The sequence below is a fragment of the Anomaloglossus baeobatrachus genome, chromosome 6, assembly GCF_048569485.1.
Source record: "Anomaloglossus baeobatrachus isolate aAnoBae1 chromosome 6, aAnoBae1.hap1, whole genome shotgun sequence".
NCBI lineage: Eukaryota > Metazoa > Chordata > Amphibia > Anura > Aromobatidae > Anomaloglossus > Anomaloglossus baeobatrachus.
The window spans coordinates 34,204,356-34,224,099 of record NC_134358.1 but is presented as its reverse complement, the minus strand read 5'-3'; the positions used below and the strand labels follow the sequence as shown (position 1 = coordinate 34,224,099).

Sequence of the window (19,744 nt, the reverse complement as noted above, 5' to 3'; positions counted from 1 at the left end):
TAACCGTAGCTTTGAACCAAAAAGAGATATGTTATATACCAAAATGATCGGTGTACAACAGCGAACACAAGTAATGTAATGCAACAATAATACCAGAAAAAACGACTAAAATGTAAACATAAGGATTTTTTTATTATATGCCTAAAAGGTTAAATAAAATGTGTGTAAAATGCTAAAAGCAAAACAAAAATGTATATTAAAATCAGCTAAAATGTGCGCGATTATCCTGGAACTGAACCAATTAAAAAGAATCTACATGATAGCCGACAGGACCTACAGTCTAACATTTACCCTCTATTGACAGTGGCCAAAACTAAGTTCTCGCTATGGAGTAAGCTGCCCCTATCTGTCCCGGGATGTGTCAATTTGGTGAAAATGATTTTACTTCCCAATCTCAGTTACTTCCTCCAGCATAGTGCGGTTCCAATTCCTAAATCCTTCTCTTCCCTGAACTCGTTATTGTCTGGGTTCATTTGGGGCACTGTCGCGGGCGGAGGAGGGACGCGCTGCGCTCACCACGCTCGGGTCCGGCGCTGCTGCGGCTGCTGCTCGGTGGCTCGAGTGGTGGGCTGGATCTTGGGACTCGAGCGGCGCTCCTCGCCCGTGAGTGAAAGGGGTGGTTAGTGTGGGTTTGGGGGAGTTGGTCCGTGACGCCACCCACGGTTTGTGGTGAGGTTGGGACACCACCGCTGCTCTGGACGGGGATCCCGGGAGCGATGACAGGGAGCATCCGAGATGTTTCTCTCCCCTCCGTGGGTAGGGGGTTTGATGGTCCCGGGGCCCGGTGAGGTGGGACGGGGAGGCCGGGTTGGCAAGGTGCAGGGTCGCGGGGGCAGCACGGTGCCAGACGGCACGGTGGTACTCACTCAGTCAATGATGGATACAGAGTCTCCGGTAAAACAAACGGCTGGATGGACGGGTCCCGCAGCCGGCTGCTGTGGTTACTCCCGGTAGGTTGGTGGTGGCTGCCTTTCCCTGCACCTGTTGTGTATCTTCGGTCCCGATGGCTTCCCACCGGTAACCCGCTCCCCAGCTTGGATGTGGGCCGGAGGAGCCCCTTTTGCCCGCAGGCACTGGCCCTGGGAATTCTAACTGTGGCGGTAGTTGTGCTTCCCTTTCTCGGTTTGGACGGTTGCCTTCAGTCGGGTCTTTGCTGCTAGGAAACCCCGGAGGTTCCGGTCGCTAACGGATTTGATCAGTTTAACGGCGACTCCAAGCCTGGTTGGGGTCCGTAGGCCCTGCCGGTTTGTGCTGGCTTCTCTTCGCTCCCTGGTTCGGTACCGGCGGGCCAACGCCCGTTCCCGGTCCTGCGTCGATCGGCCCCTCCTGCAGACGGCCAGCACTGTCTGCCAACCTTGCTCTTGGTGCCCGGGCCACGTACCCGGACACGGTCAGTCTGCTCCTCTACTACTCCTTCTTGCTCCTTCACTTTCACTCTCTCTAACTACCCTGACTTCCTTTCCCGCCTCCAGGACTGTGAACTCCTCAGTGGGTGGGGCCAACCGCCTGGCTCCACCCCACCTGGTGTGGAAATCAGCCCCTGGAGGGAGGCAACAAGGATTTGTGTGTGACTGGTGTGCCTATCTCGGGGTGTGGGGTGTGTTGTTGCAGTACCTGTGACGACCTGGCTTGTCCAGGGCTCCACAGCACCACACGACCTAAACTGAAACTGACCACACTACATAGATCTAAGCGACAGGGCGGACTGGCTCTGCCGGATTTCTACTTATACTACCTGTCGGGCCAGCTGAGGGCGCTGTCCTCGTGGATGCCAGGATCCAACCTTCCGAACTCAGAGAGTCACCTTGCACACGCTGCTGGAACAAGGTGCTTACTTGGGTTTCTGGAACTGGATGGAACTGGCCCGCCTAGGATGTTACCGCTTCTCAGGTTGGCACGACGGGTTTGGAGACAAGCTAAAAGGGTGGCGCGTTTCTCGGGTATTATTGCTGAGATGCCCTTATGGCAGAACACGTATTTCCCTACGCTATTAGAACACCCGTCCTCTGTCTTCTGGAGCTCACATGGCGCACTCACTCTGAGTAACAGTTATGAATATAATGTCCTGTTGTCCTTTAATCAAATCCACTCCCGATTTAATGTGGCTAGATGTCACTTCTTTAGATATCTGCAGCTTAGATCAGCAATCCAACATCATATGCAGAATAGGACGGGAGCTGCCCTTATATCCTCTTTTCCCTTAATTGGAATTCTGCGGTCCCAGGGCCCTAAAGGACTGATCTCATCTCTGTACACCCACTTACTGTCTGTGGGAAATGAGTCCCAGCCACTGACTTTTAGGAGGACGTGGGAGCTGTTAGTCCCGAACTTACACAGGGAGGACTGGGAGGAGATTCTGGAATCCACAACTAAGGTATCACCCTCAGTTAATAACAGAATGACCCAACTATATATCATACACCAAGCTTATTTAACCCCTTTAAGGTTGTTCAAAATGCGACACCGGGCAACCCCTGACTGCCCGCGGTGCTATGGAGGGGATGCTGACTTCCTTCACATGATATGGGGCTGTCCGGTGGCTGCCACCTTTTGGAAGGGGGATGTCTCAGTCTTGTCCTCCCTGGCTCTTTTTCCTATACCCCTTGAACCACTTCTCTGTTTATTTGGGGTTATGGATGAAGGGACATGGTCATGTGGCGCCCTGGACAAGCCAGGACATCACAGGTACTGCAACAACACACCCCACACCCCGGTTAGGAACATCAAGGTCAGATACAAATCCTTGTTGCCTCCCTCCAGGGGCTGATGTCCACACCAGGTGGGACGGAGCCACGCGGTTGGCTCCACCCACCGAGGAGTTCACAGTCCTGGAAGCGGGAAAAGGAGAGCAGTTGAGTTTAGGAGTAGAGAGTGAGAGTCAGGGGAAGTGGTAGTAGAGGAACTGACCGGCCATGTCCGGGTACGTGGCCCGGGCACTGAAACAGCAAGGTTGGCAGACGGTGGTGACCGTCTGCAGGAGAGGCCGATTGATGCACAACTGTAAGGACCGACGACGGGCGGTGGCCCGCCGGTACCGGATCGGGGAGCGAAGAGAAGCCAGCACCATCCGGCACGGCCAACGGACCCCGACCAGGCTAGGAGTTGCCGTAAAACCGGTCAAATCCGTCAGCGACGGGAACCTCTGGGGTTTCCCAGCAGTAAAGACCCGACTGAAGGCAACCGTCCAAACCGTGAGGTAGAGAAAGCTACCACCAGAGCTAGAGCTCCCAGGGCCAGCGCCTGCGGGCAAAAAGGGGCTCCCTTAGCCAACCTACCGCTGGGGAGCGGGTCAAAGGTGGGAAGCCATCGGGGCCGAAAACACAACAAAGGTGCAGGGAGAGACAGTTACCGCCAACCTACCGGGAGTGACCGTCGCAGCCGTCTGTGGGACTTGTCCATCCAGCCGTTTGTTTTACCAGAGACTCCGTGTGCGTTACTGGCTGAGTAAGTACCACCGTCTGGCACTGCGCTGCCCCGCGACCGTGCACCTGGCCAAGCCCCGCAACCCACCTTACAGTCAACAAACTCCGGGCCCCGGGACTACCAAAATCCCGTTACCCACGGAGGGGAGAGAAACATCCCAGCTGCTCCCTGTCATCGCTCCCGGGATCCCCGTACAGAGCAGCGGTGGTGCCCCAACCTCACCAGACACCGTGGGTGGCGTCACAAACCAACATCCCAAACACCAACAAACCACCTCTTTCACTCACGGGCGAGGAGCGCCGCTCGAGTCCCCGGATCCGGCCCAACGCTCGAGCCACCGAGCAGCAGCAGCAGCAGCGCCGGACCCGAGCGTGGTGAGCGCAGCCCCCCGCCGCCCGCGACAGTCACACTATCACAAAATATTTCTACAGGAATCCCTTTTTATGGCCCGGAAACTCATAGCCATGCGGTGGATGGGTGGCTCTCCTCCTACGGTGCGAGCATGGATAGAACTGGTGAACAAAATGCTCCCGTATGAGCGGACTATATATCAAAACAGAGGGTGTCCGGAGAAATTCAACCCAATATGGGAAATGTGGAACTCCTCCCCTTTGACCTTAACTGATTGAGTATAAGATATTGACAGGTCTCTACTAGAGATGAGCGAACCGGTCCCGGTTCGGCTCGAGGTCGGTTTGCCGAATGGAGGTCCCGTTTGAGTTCGGTTCGTCGAACATTCGACGAACCGAACTCGAACTGCATAGGAAACAATGGCAGGCACTCACAAACACATAAAAACACCTAGAAAACACCCTCAAAGGTGTCCAAAACGTGACAAACAATTCACAACACAACACAAACACATGGGAAAGTGACAAGGACATATACTCATGCGAAAACAAAAGAGCAGGACAAGGAAAAAGAGGAGGACACACAGATATAGGCATGGCACGCCCTTCTAAAATCATGTAAAACACCGCAAGGTGACTCCAAGCGGAGTCTCCCTTTTTTCCAAAAATTGGGCCCCACACACACCCACCCCTTCAGTGGCAGCACTTGTGCCCCAGTTGTACACTTCACAGCTAGATATGCATCAAGCACATTCAAAAATACGCCATAATTAACCGTCCCCAGGATGACACCGGGGTAGGTAGCAAAGTCTTTCCTGATCCCAGCGCTGTGCATCTTGGCTTCTTTTAAAAACAGTGTAAGCAAGGGTTACTCCAAGCGGAGCCTCCCTTTTTTCCAAAAATTGGGCCCCACAGACACCTTATCAGTGGCAGCACTTGTGCCCTAGTTGCAAACAGGATGTTTTGATTTGCATCAAGCACATTCCAAATCCACAAGCATTTACTCTCCCCAGGATGACACAGGGGTAGTAAATTCCGTGTGGATCCATGACTTGTTCATTTTGATGAACGTTAGACTGTCCACATTGTCACTGGACAGACGCGTGCGCTTATCTGTCAGCACACACCCAGCAGCACTGAAGACACGTCCAGAGACAACGCTGGCAGCTGGACACGACAAAATCTCCAAGGCGTAACTGGAGAGCTCTGGCCATTTTTCTAGATTTGAAGCCCAAAAGGAGCAAGGCTCCATTTGCAAAGTCATGGCATCGATGTTCATTTGGAGATACTCCTGTATCATCCTCTCCAGCCGTTGACTATGTGTCAGACTTGTTGTCTCTGGTGGCCTTGCAAAGGAGGGTCTAAAAAAATTATGAAAAGATTCCATAAAATTGCTGTTACCAGCACCAGATACGGTGCTACTGGTACGGGTAGACTGTTGAAGATGACGAGACCGTCCCATGTTTGTCAAGTTACAACTGGGAGATTCACTCCCTGCACCTGCACGGTTGTTTGGTGGAAAAGCCGAGCTAAGATCGAGTAACAGCTTCTGCTGATACTCCTGCATACGTGCGTCCCTTTCTATGGCTGGAATTATGTCACAAAATTTGGACTTGTACCGGGGATCTAATAGTGTGGCAAGCCAGTAGTCATCATCACTTCTAATTTTGACAATACGAGGGTCATGTTGGAGGTAGTGCAGCAAGAAGGCGCTCATGTGTCTTGCGCAGCCATGCGGACCAAGTCCACGCTGTGTTTGTGGCATAGAGGTGCTAACCGTTCTTTCTTCCTCTGACATCTCCCCCCAACCTCTTTCAACTGAAATTTGACCAAGGTCTCCCTCATCTGATGAGTCTTCCATGTCCATGGACAGTTCGTCCTCCATTTCTTCATGTTCTCCTGCACCTTCCTCAACATCTCGCCTGCTACCATGCGCCCTTGTTGATCCCTGTCCCCCATGGTCCCATGCCTGCCGCCTTGGTGATGATGAACGTCTGGACCTTGGTGATGTTGTTGTGTCTTGCGCATATGAATCCTCCTGTAGTTCATCCCCTTCCTGTTGTCCCACCCCCTGACTCCGAATAGTGTTTAGCGTGTGCTCCAGCATGTAAATGACTGGAATTGTCATGCTGATAATGGCATTGTCAGCGCTAAACATATTCGTCGCCATGTCGAAACTGTGCAGAAGGGTGCATAGGTCTTTGATCTGAGACCACTCCATCAGGGTGATCTGCCCCACCTCTGCATCTCGTTGGCCCAGGCTATACGTCATGACGTATTGCACCAGGGCTCGGCGATGCTGCCACAGTCGCTGTAACATGTGGAGAGTTGAATTCCAGCGTGTCGCCACATCGCATTTCAGGCGATGAACCGGCAGGCCGAAAGACTTCTGGAGCGATGCAAGTCGCTCAGCTGCGGCGCTTGAACGGCGGAAGTGAGCAGACAGTTTTCGTGCCCTGTTCAGAAGGCCATCTAGGCCGGGATAGTGTGTTAAAAATTGCTGGACGACAAGGTTCAACACGTGAGCCATACAAGGTACGTGTGTCACCTTGCCCAGGCGAAGGGCCGCACCCAGGTTTGCAGCATTGTCGCACACGGCCTTACCAGGCTGCAGGTTGAGTGGAGACAACCATTTATTAAACTCGGACCGCAGAGCTGACCACAACTCCTCAGCTGTGTGACTCTTATTCCCAAGACATGTCAAGCTAAAGACCGCCTGATGCCGTTGCGCTCTGCTGCCAGCATAGTAATGAGGGGTGCGTGATTCCTTCTGCGCAGTGAGAACGCTGGTGGCCTGACCAGGCAGGCTTGGGGCGGAGGTGGAGGACCCAGATGAGGTGGAGGATGCAGAAGCAGTGGCAGAACTTGGACAGACAGAGGATTGACACACAAGTCGTGGGGACGGCAAGACTTGTGCAGCAGACCCTTCACCATCTATCACCATAGTTACCCAGTGCCCAGTCAGCGACATGTAATGTCCCTGTCCATGCTTCCTGGTCCAAGTATCGGTGGTGAAATGCACCCGTTGACACACAGAGTTTCTCAAGGAAGCGGTGATGTTGTGTGCGACATGCTGGTGTAGCGCGGGCACACCTTTCTTAGAGAAGTAGTGGCGACTAGGCATCTGGTACTGGGGCACAGCGACAGACATAAGGTCTCTAAAATCCTGTGTGTCCACTAGGCGGAAAGGCAGCATTTCGGTAGCCAAGAGCTTACAGAGGGATAGAGTCAACCTCTTAGCTTTGTCATGGGTCGCAGGAAGTGGCCTTTTATTTGACCACATCTGAGGGACAGATATCTGGCTGCTGTGTGTAGACGGTGTTGAGTAGGGTGTCCCTGGAAAAATGCAGGTTTGTGAGGAAAGTGCCGGCGGAGACATGATGTTGCCTTCATCCAACGTTGGTGCTATCGATGTCTGAGAGAGCTTTACACACTCACTTGTTTCCCCTTCCAAACCAACTGACGACCTACCAAGCAAACTGCCTGTTGCGGTTACAGTGGTGGAAGTTGTGCGTGGAAAAACAGGTGTGACAGCTGTCCCCACAGTCCTAGAAGATGAAGAGCGCGCGGATGCACTGGAAGGGGCAGGCGGTGGATGGTTCGCTCCGTTAGGCCGCATTGCAGCACGGTGAGCTTCCCACCGGGACATATGATATTTATTCATGTGACGATTCATGGAAGAAGTTGTCAAACTGCTGAGGTTTTGACCTCTACTAAGAGAACCATGACAAATTTTACAGATCACATAATTTGGGCGATCTTTTGCTATGTCAAAAAAGGACCAGGCTAGGCAAGGCTTAGAGGGCATGCGACCTGTTGACCCACCCCGACTAGTGCTCAGAGGCAGAGTGGTGGCTGAGGATGCAGTTGTAGACGTGCTACCAGTACTCCGACTCTGTCCAGGAAGGCGCAAGGTAACTTCGTCATCAGTTGCATCCTCCTCCACCGTCTCTGTTGACCTCCTCGAGTGCCTGACTGTGGGTTGACAGTAAGTGGGATCTAGAACTTCATCATCAATTGTTGTGTTTGCACTCCCCTCCCCCTCAGACCGAGCCTCTTCTTGCCCTGACCGAATATTTAAGTTGTCATCCCAATCGGGTATCTGCGTCTCATCTTCATCAGTATGTTCCTCATTGTCTATAACCACAGGTGTTACAGTTTGTGACAAAGGGTCAACATTATGCTCAGAAACTTGGTCCTCACGGCCTGAATCAGAGTCACAAAGGTTCTGGGCATCACTGCAGACCATTTCCTGGTCTGTACTCACTGTAGCTTGGGAGCAGACCTCTGATTCCCAGGCTATAGTGTGACTGAACAGCTCTGCAGACTCAGCCATCTCAGTTCCACCATACTGTGCAGGGCTGATGGAGACTTCAGAGCTGTGAGAAAGCAAGTTTGATTGGGATGACAACTCAGAGGACTGGTGTTTTTTGGATGCGGTAGTTGAAGTGGCTGAGAGGGCACTTGTTGGACCACTTGAGATCCATTCAAGCATTTTCCTTTTTTGGCCATCATCTACCTTTGTTCCTGTTGTTCGTGTCCGTAAAAAAGGGAGCACATCGGATTGTCCATGGTAAGTAGTAGACATCTTACTTTTGCTGGTAGATGGTCTATCTTCAGCAGATGATAATGGAGCTTTGCCACCTTCCCCACGGACAAACCCTTTTTTTCCTTTTCCACCACGCCTCTTCCCCTTTCCACCAGCATCTGTCATTTTGCCACGCATGTTGATTGCGACAAGATTGTGCACTGAAAATGTGGTAGTAAAAATTGAGAGGTGGTGTAGATTGCAGCGGTGGTCTAGCTTTATTAACAGCAGAATAATAAAGAATAAATATCCCTGACAATGCAACTACAGCCCTTAAACTGGCAGCATAAATTGCTAGTATAATGGCTTAGTAACTATCAGTTTGAGTGTGCAATGCAGGCAGACGTGCTGCAAATATCTATGCACTAGTGGGACTATACAGAAGTCCAACAGCCACGTTTAGGATGCCACTAGGTACACTTAGTGTTTGCTAGTATAATGGCCATTATACAAACAGCAGTGATCTGAAGGCGCTGTTCCCGCACACTATACACTGAAATTTCATAATAGTGTGAGTCACAGAGTGACACTATTACAGCGGAAAGCCAGCTAGGAATTAGCTGGTTTTTTTTGCTGCTAGAACCGTTCTCGAACGTTTCTAGAACTATCGAGCTTTAGCAAAAAGCTCGAGTTCTAGTTCTATCTAGAACAGGCCCCAAAATCACTCGAGCCGCGAACTGGAGAACCTCGAACCGCGAACTGCGCTCAACTCTAGTCTCTACCAGTACTGAATACAAAACTGAATGTGGAGGAGGGCAGTTTCCAACGTCTAGGACGGTGTTATCGGCAGAGCTAGTTATTAGTTATTTACTGTTTGTTTGTTTTTTTGTTTGTTTGTAGTATTCACCATACACTCAAATGCAATGTAATCAGCTATCTCATTGACCGTAAGACACTATAGCAGTTTTAAAATGAACATTTATTTAGCAATATAGCGACATGTCTATTTGTTGAGTCTTCTTGAGTGGCTCATAGCAAGCCTGTATGTGTATAGCTAATGTATCTTTTGCTCTGTATTTGGGGGGAAAATTTTTTTTTCCTGTTTAATAAACGAATTTAAGAAAAAAAAAAGAATCTACATGATTGTTCACTAGATAGCAGTTTATACAATATTTCATACTTTGTGGATGCACATGACTGAGTACGTACTCTAATTGCCACCGTTTGACTGATTCTGGAATAGTTTTCCTTTTTGTTCTGTGACTTTCCGTTCCAAAGTTATGCCCCTTGGTATTAAAGATTCATTTTTTCCCTTCACCTAACTGGGCGTGTACCACAAAACTTCTTTGTGCGAGTGGCCAGGTTTTGATTGGCCAACATCATCAGCAAAAAAGCAAACGCCCACAAAGAGGTTTTCAGGTATATGCCCGGTAGGCTGGACGGAAAATTTGCATTATTATTACCAGAGGGCATAACTTTGGAATGGAGGGTCATAGAAGAAAAAGAAAAACTGTTCCAGAATCAGTGAAACAGTGGCAATTGGAGGAGGTACTCTATTAACTTTAAGAAAAATAGTGAAAAGCCTCCTTTAAATCATAATTGTACATTCATATTTATAGAAATTTCCTTTCCACAGGGCACATTGCATTTGGACAAGATGTTAAAGGATAATTATTGTTTTATACCTTTTTATCTTCAGGTTTCCAGATACATTCAGATCTTTTAAATCCCTTAGAGAGTCATTTCCAGAGGTATCTGGGTACTGCTACTGTGCTGATGCCCTAGGACGTGAACTTAAGGGCACTGGTGAGTTAAAGGATGTTAAAAAAATATACTCTTAAATATATTTTTCTTCAAATACGTAAAAGCGCATGAAAGAAAGAAACTTCAAAAAATGTAAAAAAATAAATATATTTTATCTATTTAAAAATGGTTGCCAGGGTTCAGTTACAGAAAGGAAAAATAATATACTTTGATAGCTTACGCAAAGAGTTCATTTAGTCCATACTGATCAATGGGAAGTCTTTACCCATCTTTCTTTGGGTCCTGAATGGCAAAGCAGGGGATGTCATCTCTTAGCGTGTCTTCATCTTGCAGCCTCGGGTCTTCTCACAGCAGGCAATGTGGAGGAGCCCCCCGTGGCCCCCTCCATCGTGTATTATATACCAGCTGTTCAATCCATATAGGGTGTTCTAGTTGTATAGTTCCATATGACATAATCTTCTGGAAGCTTCGGGAAGGATTTATATATATCCTTCCACACAAGTATACTCAATATAGATATTTTAATACTTATTCCTTATAAAAACTTAATTAATAAACTATGCCCTCCAACATAAACAGAACTGTGAACGTATATGTCTTACTATAAAATATTTGATAACTAGATGTATTAATTTTAATGCTTTTTAACAAACCCCCCTTGAAGCGGGTGGAGTAACCCCGAAAATTAATTAATACATCATTAAAATAACAAATCTTATTTCCTTATTTGGTGATAATGGATTAATATCAATAATAATGATGAATAATAATTAATTTGCATTATTCATGTTGTAAGTTCAATAATATAATAATGTGGATTCATGTTATGACAGGCCGTGACTGATCAATCATATAAAAAAATATATAACTATACTTCGCTAGACCTAAAAAGAAATGCAAAAGACAAATCCGGTCACCATATGATGTCCTCTGAGTTGATGTCTTCTTATCTCCGATGTAATCCGGCATAAACACAGTCTCTTAGAAATAAATCCTTTGATAACAATGAAGGGTTACCAATTTAATACAGTCCCATATTGCGTTTATCATTGTTAGATCAAAGTCCATAAACTTTATTCTTTATTACAAAGTCCATAGCCAATGTTGATAAACCACAGTTCATGAGTGTAGAAGAATAGCAAAAGTCTTTGATGTCTGTGCAGTGTAATTTCCTTCATGCTGCCTGTTGTCAAATCCTGGAACAGATGTTAAGACGTTCTTGGTCAGCACGACAGGGGTTAACTTTAACACGTCATTGCTCTTCTTAGTAACTTTAGGGAGGTCTTAATGCACAGACCATGTGTCATTGTCCATCCTGGAATCATAGGACCACTATGTTTGAGGTGCAAACGCGGTAAGTGTATTTTCTATGTTTCACAGTCTTATTTGAGACGTTACCTTTTGGACCTTTTTGCAGAATCCCTTTTAACTTTAGGATAATTATAAAGTCTTTTTATCTTTTGTAATCTTGATTGAAGACTTCATCCCTAATCTAAATACCAAATATGGCAATAACTATCACTAATAAATGTCACAGCGTATCATAACTCTAATACTATAATACCATGTCATTATTATTATCGTAGAAGTATTAATATAATTGATACTCAAAATGATAAAATACTGCATAATGGTATAGACAATAGTATTTTCTTGTAATGACCTTTTTTGTCATTGGTGTATTACCCTTACAAACCCATAGGTGGCAATGTGTTGAATGTAACCAAAATATAATATAAAATATGAAACAATATAATGTGTACCTATAACATGTATCATATTATAAATATGAAAGGCAACAATGTGGCTTTTTAGTTAGATCATTTGTAAAATTATAAACCAAAGCAAATAACCTTTTGGAAAAGACTGGATGATTTCATCAAAACACAATAATACCCATTATAAATTATTATTGATTAAAAATATAATATATATTATTTGTAAATATAGGAAGGTAAACCTAGATGTACCTTGATCTTCCATCTTTATTACTCTAATTTAATTTATTTGATTTGTCTATTATTTATTAAATAACCTACTATAAGGAAATGTGTAACTATAAGTAATATTTCATCCTTATTGTGTTAACATACTAATATAAAAATAATGTATTACCAGAAAGTAAACAATTGTATATATTGATGAAGGAAGTATCTTTTCTTCCAAAAATAAAAGTGGAACTTTTCCCTTTTAATATGATTCATATTTAATAAAGTAATATTCTTATATTAGATATTACTGAACTAAATATTGAAGTGTTTTCTCAATTGAGATATTTAAAATCTTGAAGAAAAAATAAAAATTGTAGAATTAAGATTTTGATTAAAAATGTGAATATTAAATAATAATTAATATAAAAAATAGGAATAAAAAGAAAAAATGTAAATCGGAATAAAAATAAAACTTGAAATAAAAATAAGGCCTTCTATGTATATAACACCTATGTCTTAAATAATACATAACCTTAATGTTACCAGATAACCTTAATATTACCAGTATCTTATGAAATTACCAAACCTATCAGTAACCAATAAAAATAATTAAGTCATGTAACCTTGCAAATAATACACTTCTCTTAGTATATAAATGCATTATGATATACTTCAAATATATTTTTTTTATTCCCAATTCTTCCTTTGTACTTGAAATATTAATTATTAAAGTATCCTGTAAACACATATATTATCAAATATAAATATGTGTGATTGAGACCAAACCTCTCCCTTTCAATATCATGAAATATGATATTATAAAAATTAATATGTTTAGATTAAATTAAAATTTGTGTTGTATATCTTCAAGACCATATTATAAATATCACTTCTATATTTGAAAAGAAAAATGATTTCCAATCTATGTACCAATAAAAGAAGTGACTAACACAAAAGATATTAGAAAATCAAAACGTTATAACCTTATTCTAGAATGTAACTCTTCAGAATAAACCCTTAATAAAAAATCCTAATATCTCTATACTAAAGAAATATGTCTAAGAATAAGATATATCCAGTATAACTTCCTTCATTATTTATACTTATGTACTATAACTTATTTATTCTAATAGTAAACATACATATATTATAACCTTGAAGTTAAAACAAAAATTCCCTTTTTTTTTTTTTCTGGATCCAAGTACTCTGACTTTAGCAGCTGCTCAGACAATCAATCATTCATAGACACATCTATGCACACAAGACTGTCATGTTCTTTAACATATACTTCTACATAGAAATTGACAAACACATATCCCTTTTTTTCCCAATATTCTATGCGCATTTCAAAAATTATGTTACTAATTTGAAGTACTTCTTGAAAAATACAAATTCCAATGTATTACATACTGTACATTTGACCATGGAACCGACAGACATTTATTATTAGCTTTAGTAATTCAAAAGTCACATGCTCTGGTACGTGCAAAGAATACCATTCCAAAACAGCAAGCAGTTTTACTACACTCCAAAGCTCAGATTACATTTCTAATAACTCTAAAGAAGATATATATTCATAAAAGAAACATTAAAGTAATAATACTCTGGCAATTGGTACCTGAGAAAATATTAATTATTATTAATCGTTCTTTCGCGATTATCCTTACCCAATAAAATATATGTTACCTGATTGAGGACAAGAACAAATGCATAGATAAAAATTAATACTTCATCAATCTGTTTTACTGATAAATTCTGAGGGAAATAAAAGAATAAAATTATTATCATATTTATGATAAAAATGAAACACTTAGAATCTGTTACTTTCTCTTATTATTTTATTTTAAATATTATTATTCATATACAGAGATCAAATTATTAATTATAACATTAAACTATCATTTTACTAAATGAAACTATGACCTTAATTTACTGTCACTACCTTTAATATATATATATATATATATATATATATATATATATATATATATATATATATATACATAGATTCACTGTATATGAATAAACATACTTATCAAACAATAAAATTAATTTACCCAGAAATCCACTTTATCTTGCTGAAGACCAAACCTAAATTTTTCTTCAAAGATTCGATTTATGAGGTCCATTTTAAACTTATAGGAATCTCTGAACTTATGTAATTCAAGTTTTTCTATTATACGAGAAAGAATGTCTCTCTCTGAAAGACCACACAGCTGCCACTGGCTATGAAATTCTAGCCCAGGGAGAGGATCTCCACAAGACACCTGTTTCTGGTTTTCAAAGCTTTTACTCATCATTTGTCTGGAATCCTCAATCCCAGTGACCGATCCCGTCACTGGTGACAAGGGTTTTTCCTGTGGAAAAAGACTTTTAGACGACAAAAATTGGGGTGGATTGTATGGTTTGAAACACGTATGCATCTTCCTCCGAACTTCATACACCCTGTCACAGAAATATCTGGATCTGGGAGACACTGTTGATTTTTCACAAAAACTCTCCCTTTTTTGTATTGGTTTTTCAGAATTAATTAATTTCTGTTTTGATTGACTTTGGCGACTTCTAACAAAATCGATAAATGTCGTACATTCGAATAGGGACTTTTTATTTAATGCCACCGCACTGGCTGCATTGTCAAGGAAATGAAATTTCTTGATAAATAAATGTATCATTCCATCCAATCTGACATTTGGAATGACCGCCCTATACAAACGTTCAAAAACGGACATAAATGAGAACGTACTCTCATTCTGTTCAATTTGTAATTCCTTTAACATCTCATAATTTGGATCAGATTCATTCCTTGCACAGAAGATGAGATTTTTCAGCCTTATGATATCGTTATCATTTGAACAATCAAATGTCTCATTGTCAGAAGACTTTTTTAATGCCAATTGTCTAAAGAAATGCTGAGGTAACCACATACGGAATAACTGATTCGTCTCACTATTGGTTAAATTTAACTTCTCAACGGAACTTTCAAATATCTCTGAATTTCTGCAAACATGTATTTTAGGATTATATGCGGGAATTAATTTGCATATGTCCAATAGACTCTTTCTAAGTCTAATTCCTAAATTTGTCTGTTCTATTTTTAGAAACTGATCGTCGCCATTTTCTCTCTCCACGTGTCCTTTCTGCCTGTGTCCCACTCTGGCTCCTCCCCCTTCTGGCTTCTCTACGTCATTTCCTGCGTCTTTCCCAGTGTCCTGAAAATGACCTTGATTACGTAGCACATGTCTGCCGCCATTATCAAAATTCTGATTTGCAAAATTACAGTCAAAATCTAATTTTTCATTTCCAACATTACAGTCAGAATTCACAATATCACTGACTGACATTCCAGGTTCTAAGCAGTCTTTGGATTTCTCTGTCACTGACTCTCCTGACAATTCAGGTTGTCTATTTCCACCATTTTTACACTTTTCTACGATTAACTTGTGAAAATCATAGACTAAATGACAGACATTTCTGATTTTCTGTTTCTCTCTATTAAAAGACCTTGCACATTCTATACGTGAATTCTCAAGTTCACACTCCTCATAAAAGCGTAACCAAATCTCTTCCACATTAGAAATATCTGGATAAGTGAACTGAAGTTTACTTTGCTTAACATATGAAGAGATAAAATCCATTTTCTTACCTGAAATGATCAGATGATCTGATGGATGATCCTCTAAGACTTGGTTCACCTTGTTCAACACGTCCAATACTTCTTATGGACTGACTTTATCTTTCTTGCTCAAAAATACGTCAAAAGTTAACTTCTGTGGCTTAGTAAAGACTTTATAGTTCATTAAAAAAAAAAACATTCATGCAACTTGACTTATACGTATTTCCTAGGTTCTGCGTGATTTTTATAAATTGTCGATTCCTGATCCTTTGCAGGAGATACTTGAGATACCCCCCTTATGCAAAGTGAAGGAACAACAAAAATGTAAAAAAAAAAAAAAAAATCACGAATGACTGAGCTCGCCAAAATGTTAAAAAAAATATACTCTTAAATATATTTTTCTTCAAATACGTAAAAGCGCATGAAAGAAAGAAACTTCAAAAAATGTAAAAAATAAATATATTTTATCTATTTAAAAATGGTTGCCAGGGTTCAGTTACAGAAAGGAAAAATAATATACTTTGATAGCTTACGCAAAGAGTTCATTTAGTCCATACTGATCAATGGGAAGTCTTTACCCATCTTTCTTTGGGTCCTGAATGGCAAAGCAGGGGATGTCATCTCTTAGCGTGTCTTCATCTTGCAGCCTCGGGTCTTCTCACAGCAGGCAATGTGGAGGAGCCCCCCGTGGCCCCCTCCATCGTGTATTATATACCAGCTGTTCAATCCATATAGGGTGTTCTAGTTGTATAGTTCCATATGACATAATCTTCTGGAAGCTTCGGGAAGGATTTATATATATCCTTCCACACAAGTATACTCAATATAGATATTTTAATACTTATTCCTTATAAAAACTTAATTAATAAACTATGCCCTCCAACATAAACAGAACTGTGAACGTATATGTCTTACTATAAAATATTTGATAACTAGATGTATTAATTTTAATGCTTTTTAACAAAGGACGGGGAGCCTCTTATCTGTGACCCCTCTCTGCTATTAGTGCTAAAGGATACTGGCAATATTTTGCTGGATTGCTGGACATACACTACAAACCAAAAGTTTGGACACACCTTCTCATTCAAAGAGTTTTCTTTATTTTCATGACTCTAAAAATTGTAGATTCACATTGAAGGCATCAAAACTATGAATTAACACATGTGGAATGAAATACTTAACAAAAAAGTGTGAAACAACTGAAAATATGTCTTATATTCTAGGTTCTTCAAAGTAGCCATCTTTTGCTTTGATGACTGCTTTGCACACTCTTGGCATTCTCTTGATGAGCTTCAAGAGGTAGTCACCGGAAATGGTCTTCCAACAGTCTTGAAGGAGTTCCCAGAGATGCTTAGCACTTGTTGGCCCTTTTGCCTTCACTCTGCGGTCGAGCTCACCCCAAACCATCTCGATTGGGTTCAGGTCTGGTGACTGTGGAGACCAGGTCGTCTGGCGTAGCACCCCATCACTCTCCTTCTTAGTCACATGTCCCTTACACAGCCTGGAGGTGTGTTTGGGGTCATTGTCCTGTTGAAAAATAAATGATGGCCCAACTAAACGCAGACCGGATGGAATAACACGCCACTGCAAGATGCTGTGGTAGCCATGCTGGTCACCAGCAAAGCCCCCCCACACCATCACACCTCCTCCTCCATGCTTCACGGTGGGAACTATGCATGAAGAGTCCATCCGTTCACCTTTTCTACAAAGACACGGTGGTTGGATCCAAAGATCTCAAATTTGGACTCATCAGAACAAAGCGCAGATTTCCACTGGTCTAATGTCCATTCCTTGTGTTCTTTAGCCTAAACAAGTCTCTTCTGCTTGTTGCCTGTCCTTAGCAGTGGTTTCCTAGGAGCTATTTTACCATAAAGGAGGGCTGCTGCACAAAGCCTCCTCTTAACAGTTGTTCTAGAGATGAGATGATGTGTCCAAACCTTTGGTCTGTACTGTATATAAAAGTTCAGGAAGGGAGATATGTATCATCGTGGTTGATAGCCTCAGTGATGTGAGCCCAGAAGCAGACTCCAGCATGTTAAATGCTGAGAAAGTTAAAAGGTGCATGTCAGGGCCGGGTTTATGAGCACTCAGAAAGATGGGTAAGAATGACTGCTCACATATTCCCACCCTGAGGGTGTGGTACTTCAGGTAAAATGGAGATCCGTAACCTCAGTCAGTATCTGTGTGTGGAGGGGTGCAGAGCTCCAGAACTGTTACTCTTATTAAAGAACTGGACTTTATCCTGAGCGGGCGCACCCGGCAGTATCTTCTGGACTTGCTCTTTTGTTTTTCCTCTTCTTTGTACCTGAGAAAAGGATATTTATGTTCATCCTATGGAGCGGTTTTTAAAGATTGAATAAGCCAGATGACATTTAAATAGAAGCTGCTCCTGTCTCTACCTCCAGAAGCAGCCGAGTGACACAGATCATCACTATATACTGTATACATATATATGTCTGTTCTTCCAGGTTTAGAGATGCTCATGGATGAAATCTACGACACCGTATTTTCAGGACTTCCGCCTTCGCGGTCATTCCCCGAAACCGCCATCTATCGTATGCTGCAGAGACGATTTCTGGGTGTTCAACTCATCACTTCAGGCAGATTCAGATGTAAGTTATAGCACTGAGGATTCTTATAAGATTTGGGGTGGTACTGCTGGTATAACCTGGGCATCTCCTGTATATAATTATATATGTACAGCTGGTATAACCTGGGCATCTCCTGTATATAATTATATATGTACAGCCGGTATAACCTGGGCATCTCCTGTATATAATTATATATGTACAGCTGGTATAACCTGGGCATCTCCTGTATATAATTATATATGTACAGCTGGTATAACCTGGGCATCTCCTGTATATAATTCTATATGTACAGCTGGTATAACCTGGGCATCTCCTGTATATAATTCTATATGTACAGCTGGTATAACCTGGGCATCTCCTGTATATAATTATATATGTACAGCTGGTATAACCTGGGCCTCTCCTGTATATAATTATATATGTACAGCTGGTATAACCTGGGCATCTCCTGTATATAATTATATATGTACAGCCGGTATAACCTGGGCATCTCCTGTATATAATTATATATGTACAGCTGGTATAACCTGGGTATCTCCTGTATATAATTATATATGTACAGCTGATATAACCTGGGCATCTCCTGTATATAATTATATATGTACAGCTGGTATAACCTGGGCATCTCCTGTATATAATTATATATGTACAGCCGATATAACCTGGGTATCTCCTGTATATAATTATATATGTACAGCCGGTATAACCTGGGCCTCTCCTGTATATAATTATATATGTACAGCTGGTATAACCTGGGTATCTCCTGTATATAATTATATATGTACAGCTGGTATAACCTGGGTATCTCCTGTATATAATTATACAGTTAGGTCCAGAAATATTTGGACAGTGACACAATTTTGGCGAGTTGGGCTCTGCATGCCACCACATTGGATTTGAAATGAAACCTCTACAACAGAATTCAAGTGCAGATTGTAACGTTTAATTTGAAGGTTTGAACAAAAATATCTGATAGAAATTGTAGGAATTGTCACATTTCTTTACAAACACTCCACATTTTAGGAGGTCAAAAGTAATTGGACAAATAAACCAAACCCAAACAAAATATTTTTATTTTCAATATTTTGTTGCGAATCCTTTGGAGGCAATCACTGCCTTAAGTCTGGAACCCATGGACATCACCAAACGCTGGGTTTCCTCCTTCTTAATGCTTTGCCAGGCCTTTACAGCCGCAGCCTTCAGGTCTTGCTTGTTTGTGGGTCTTTCCGTCTTAAGTCTGGATTTGAGCAAGTGAAATGCATGCTCAATTGGGTTAAGATCTGGTGATTGACTTGGCCATTGCAGAATGTTCCACTTTTTTGCACTCATGAACTTCTGGGTAGCTTTGGCTGTATGCTTGGGGTCATTGTCCATCTGTACTATGAAGCGCCGTCCGATCAACTTTGCGGCATTTGGCTGAATCTGGCCTGAAAGTATATCCCGGTACACTTCAGAATTCATCCGGCTACTCTTGTCTGCTGTTATGTCATCAATAAACACAAGTGACCCAGTGCCATTGAAAGCCATGCATGCCCATGCCATCA

At 42.5% G+C, this 19,744-nt stretch overlaps 1 protein-coding gene across 1 annotated transcript in view; it reads left to right on the top strand.

Annotated features, from left to right (window-relative positions):
• TG (thyroglobulin) overlaps positions 1 to 19,744 on the top strand; it is a 221,975-nt gene that overhangs the window by 15,334 nt on the left and 186,897 nt on the right. The window contains exons 6-7 of the mRNA XM_075316012.1: positions 10,001 to 10,107; positions 18,078 to 18,221. Coding sequence (XP_075172127.1) covers positions 10,001 to 10,107; positions 18,078 to 18,221 — 251 coding nt within the window. The remainder of the gene's footprint in view (positions 1 to 10,000; positions 10,108 to 18,077; positions 18,222 to 19,744) is intronic.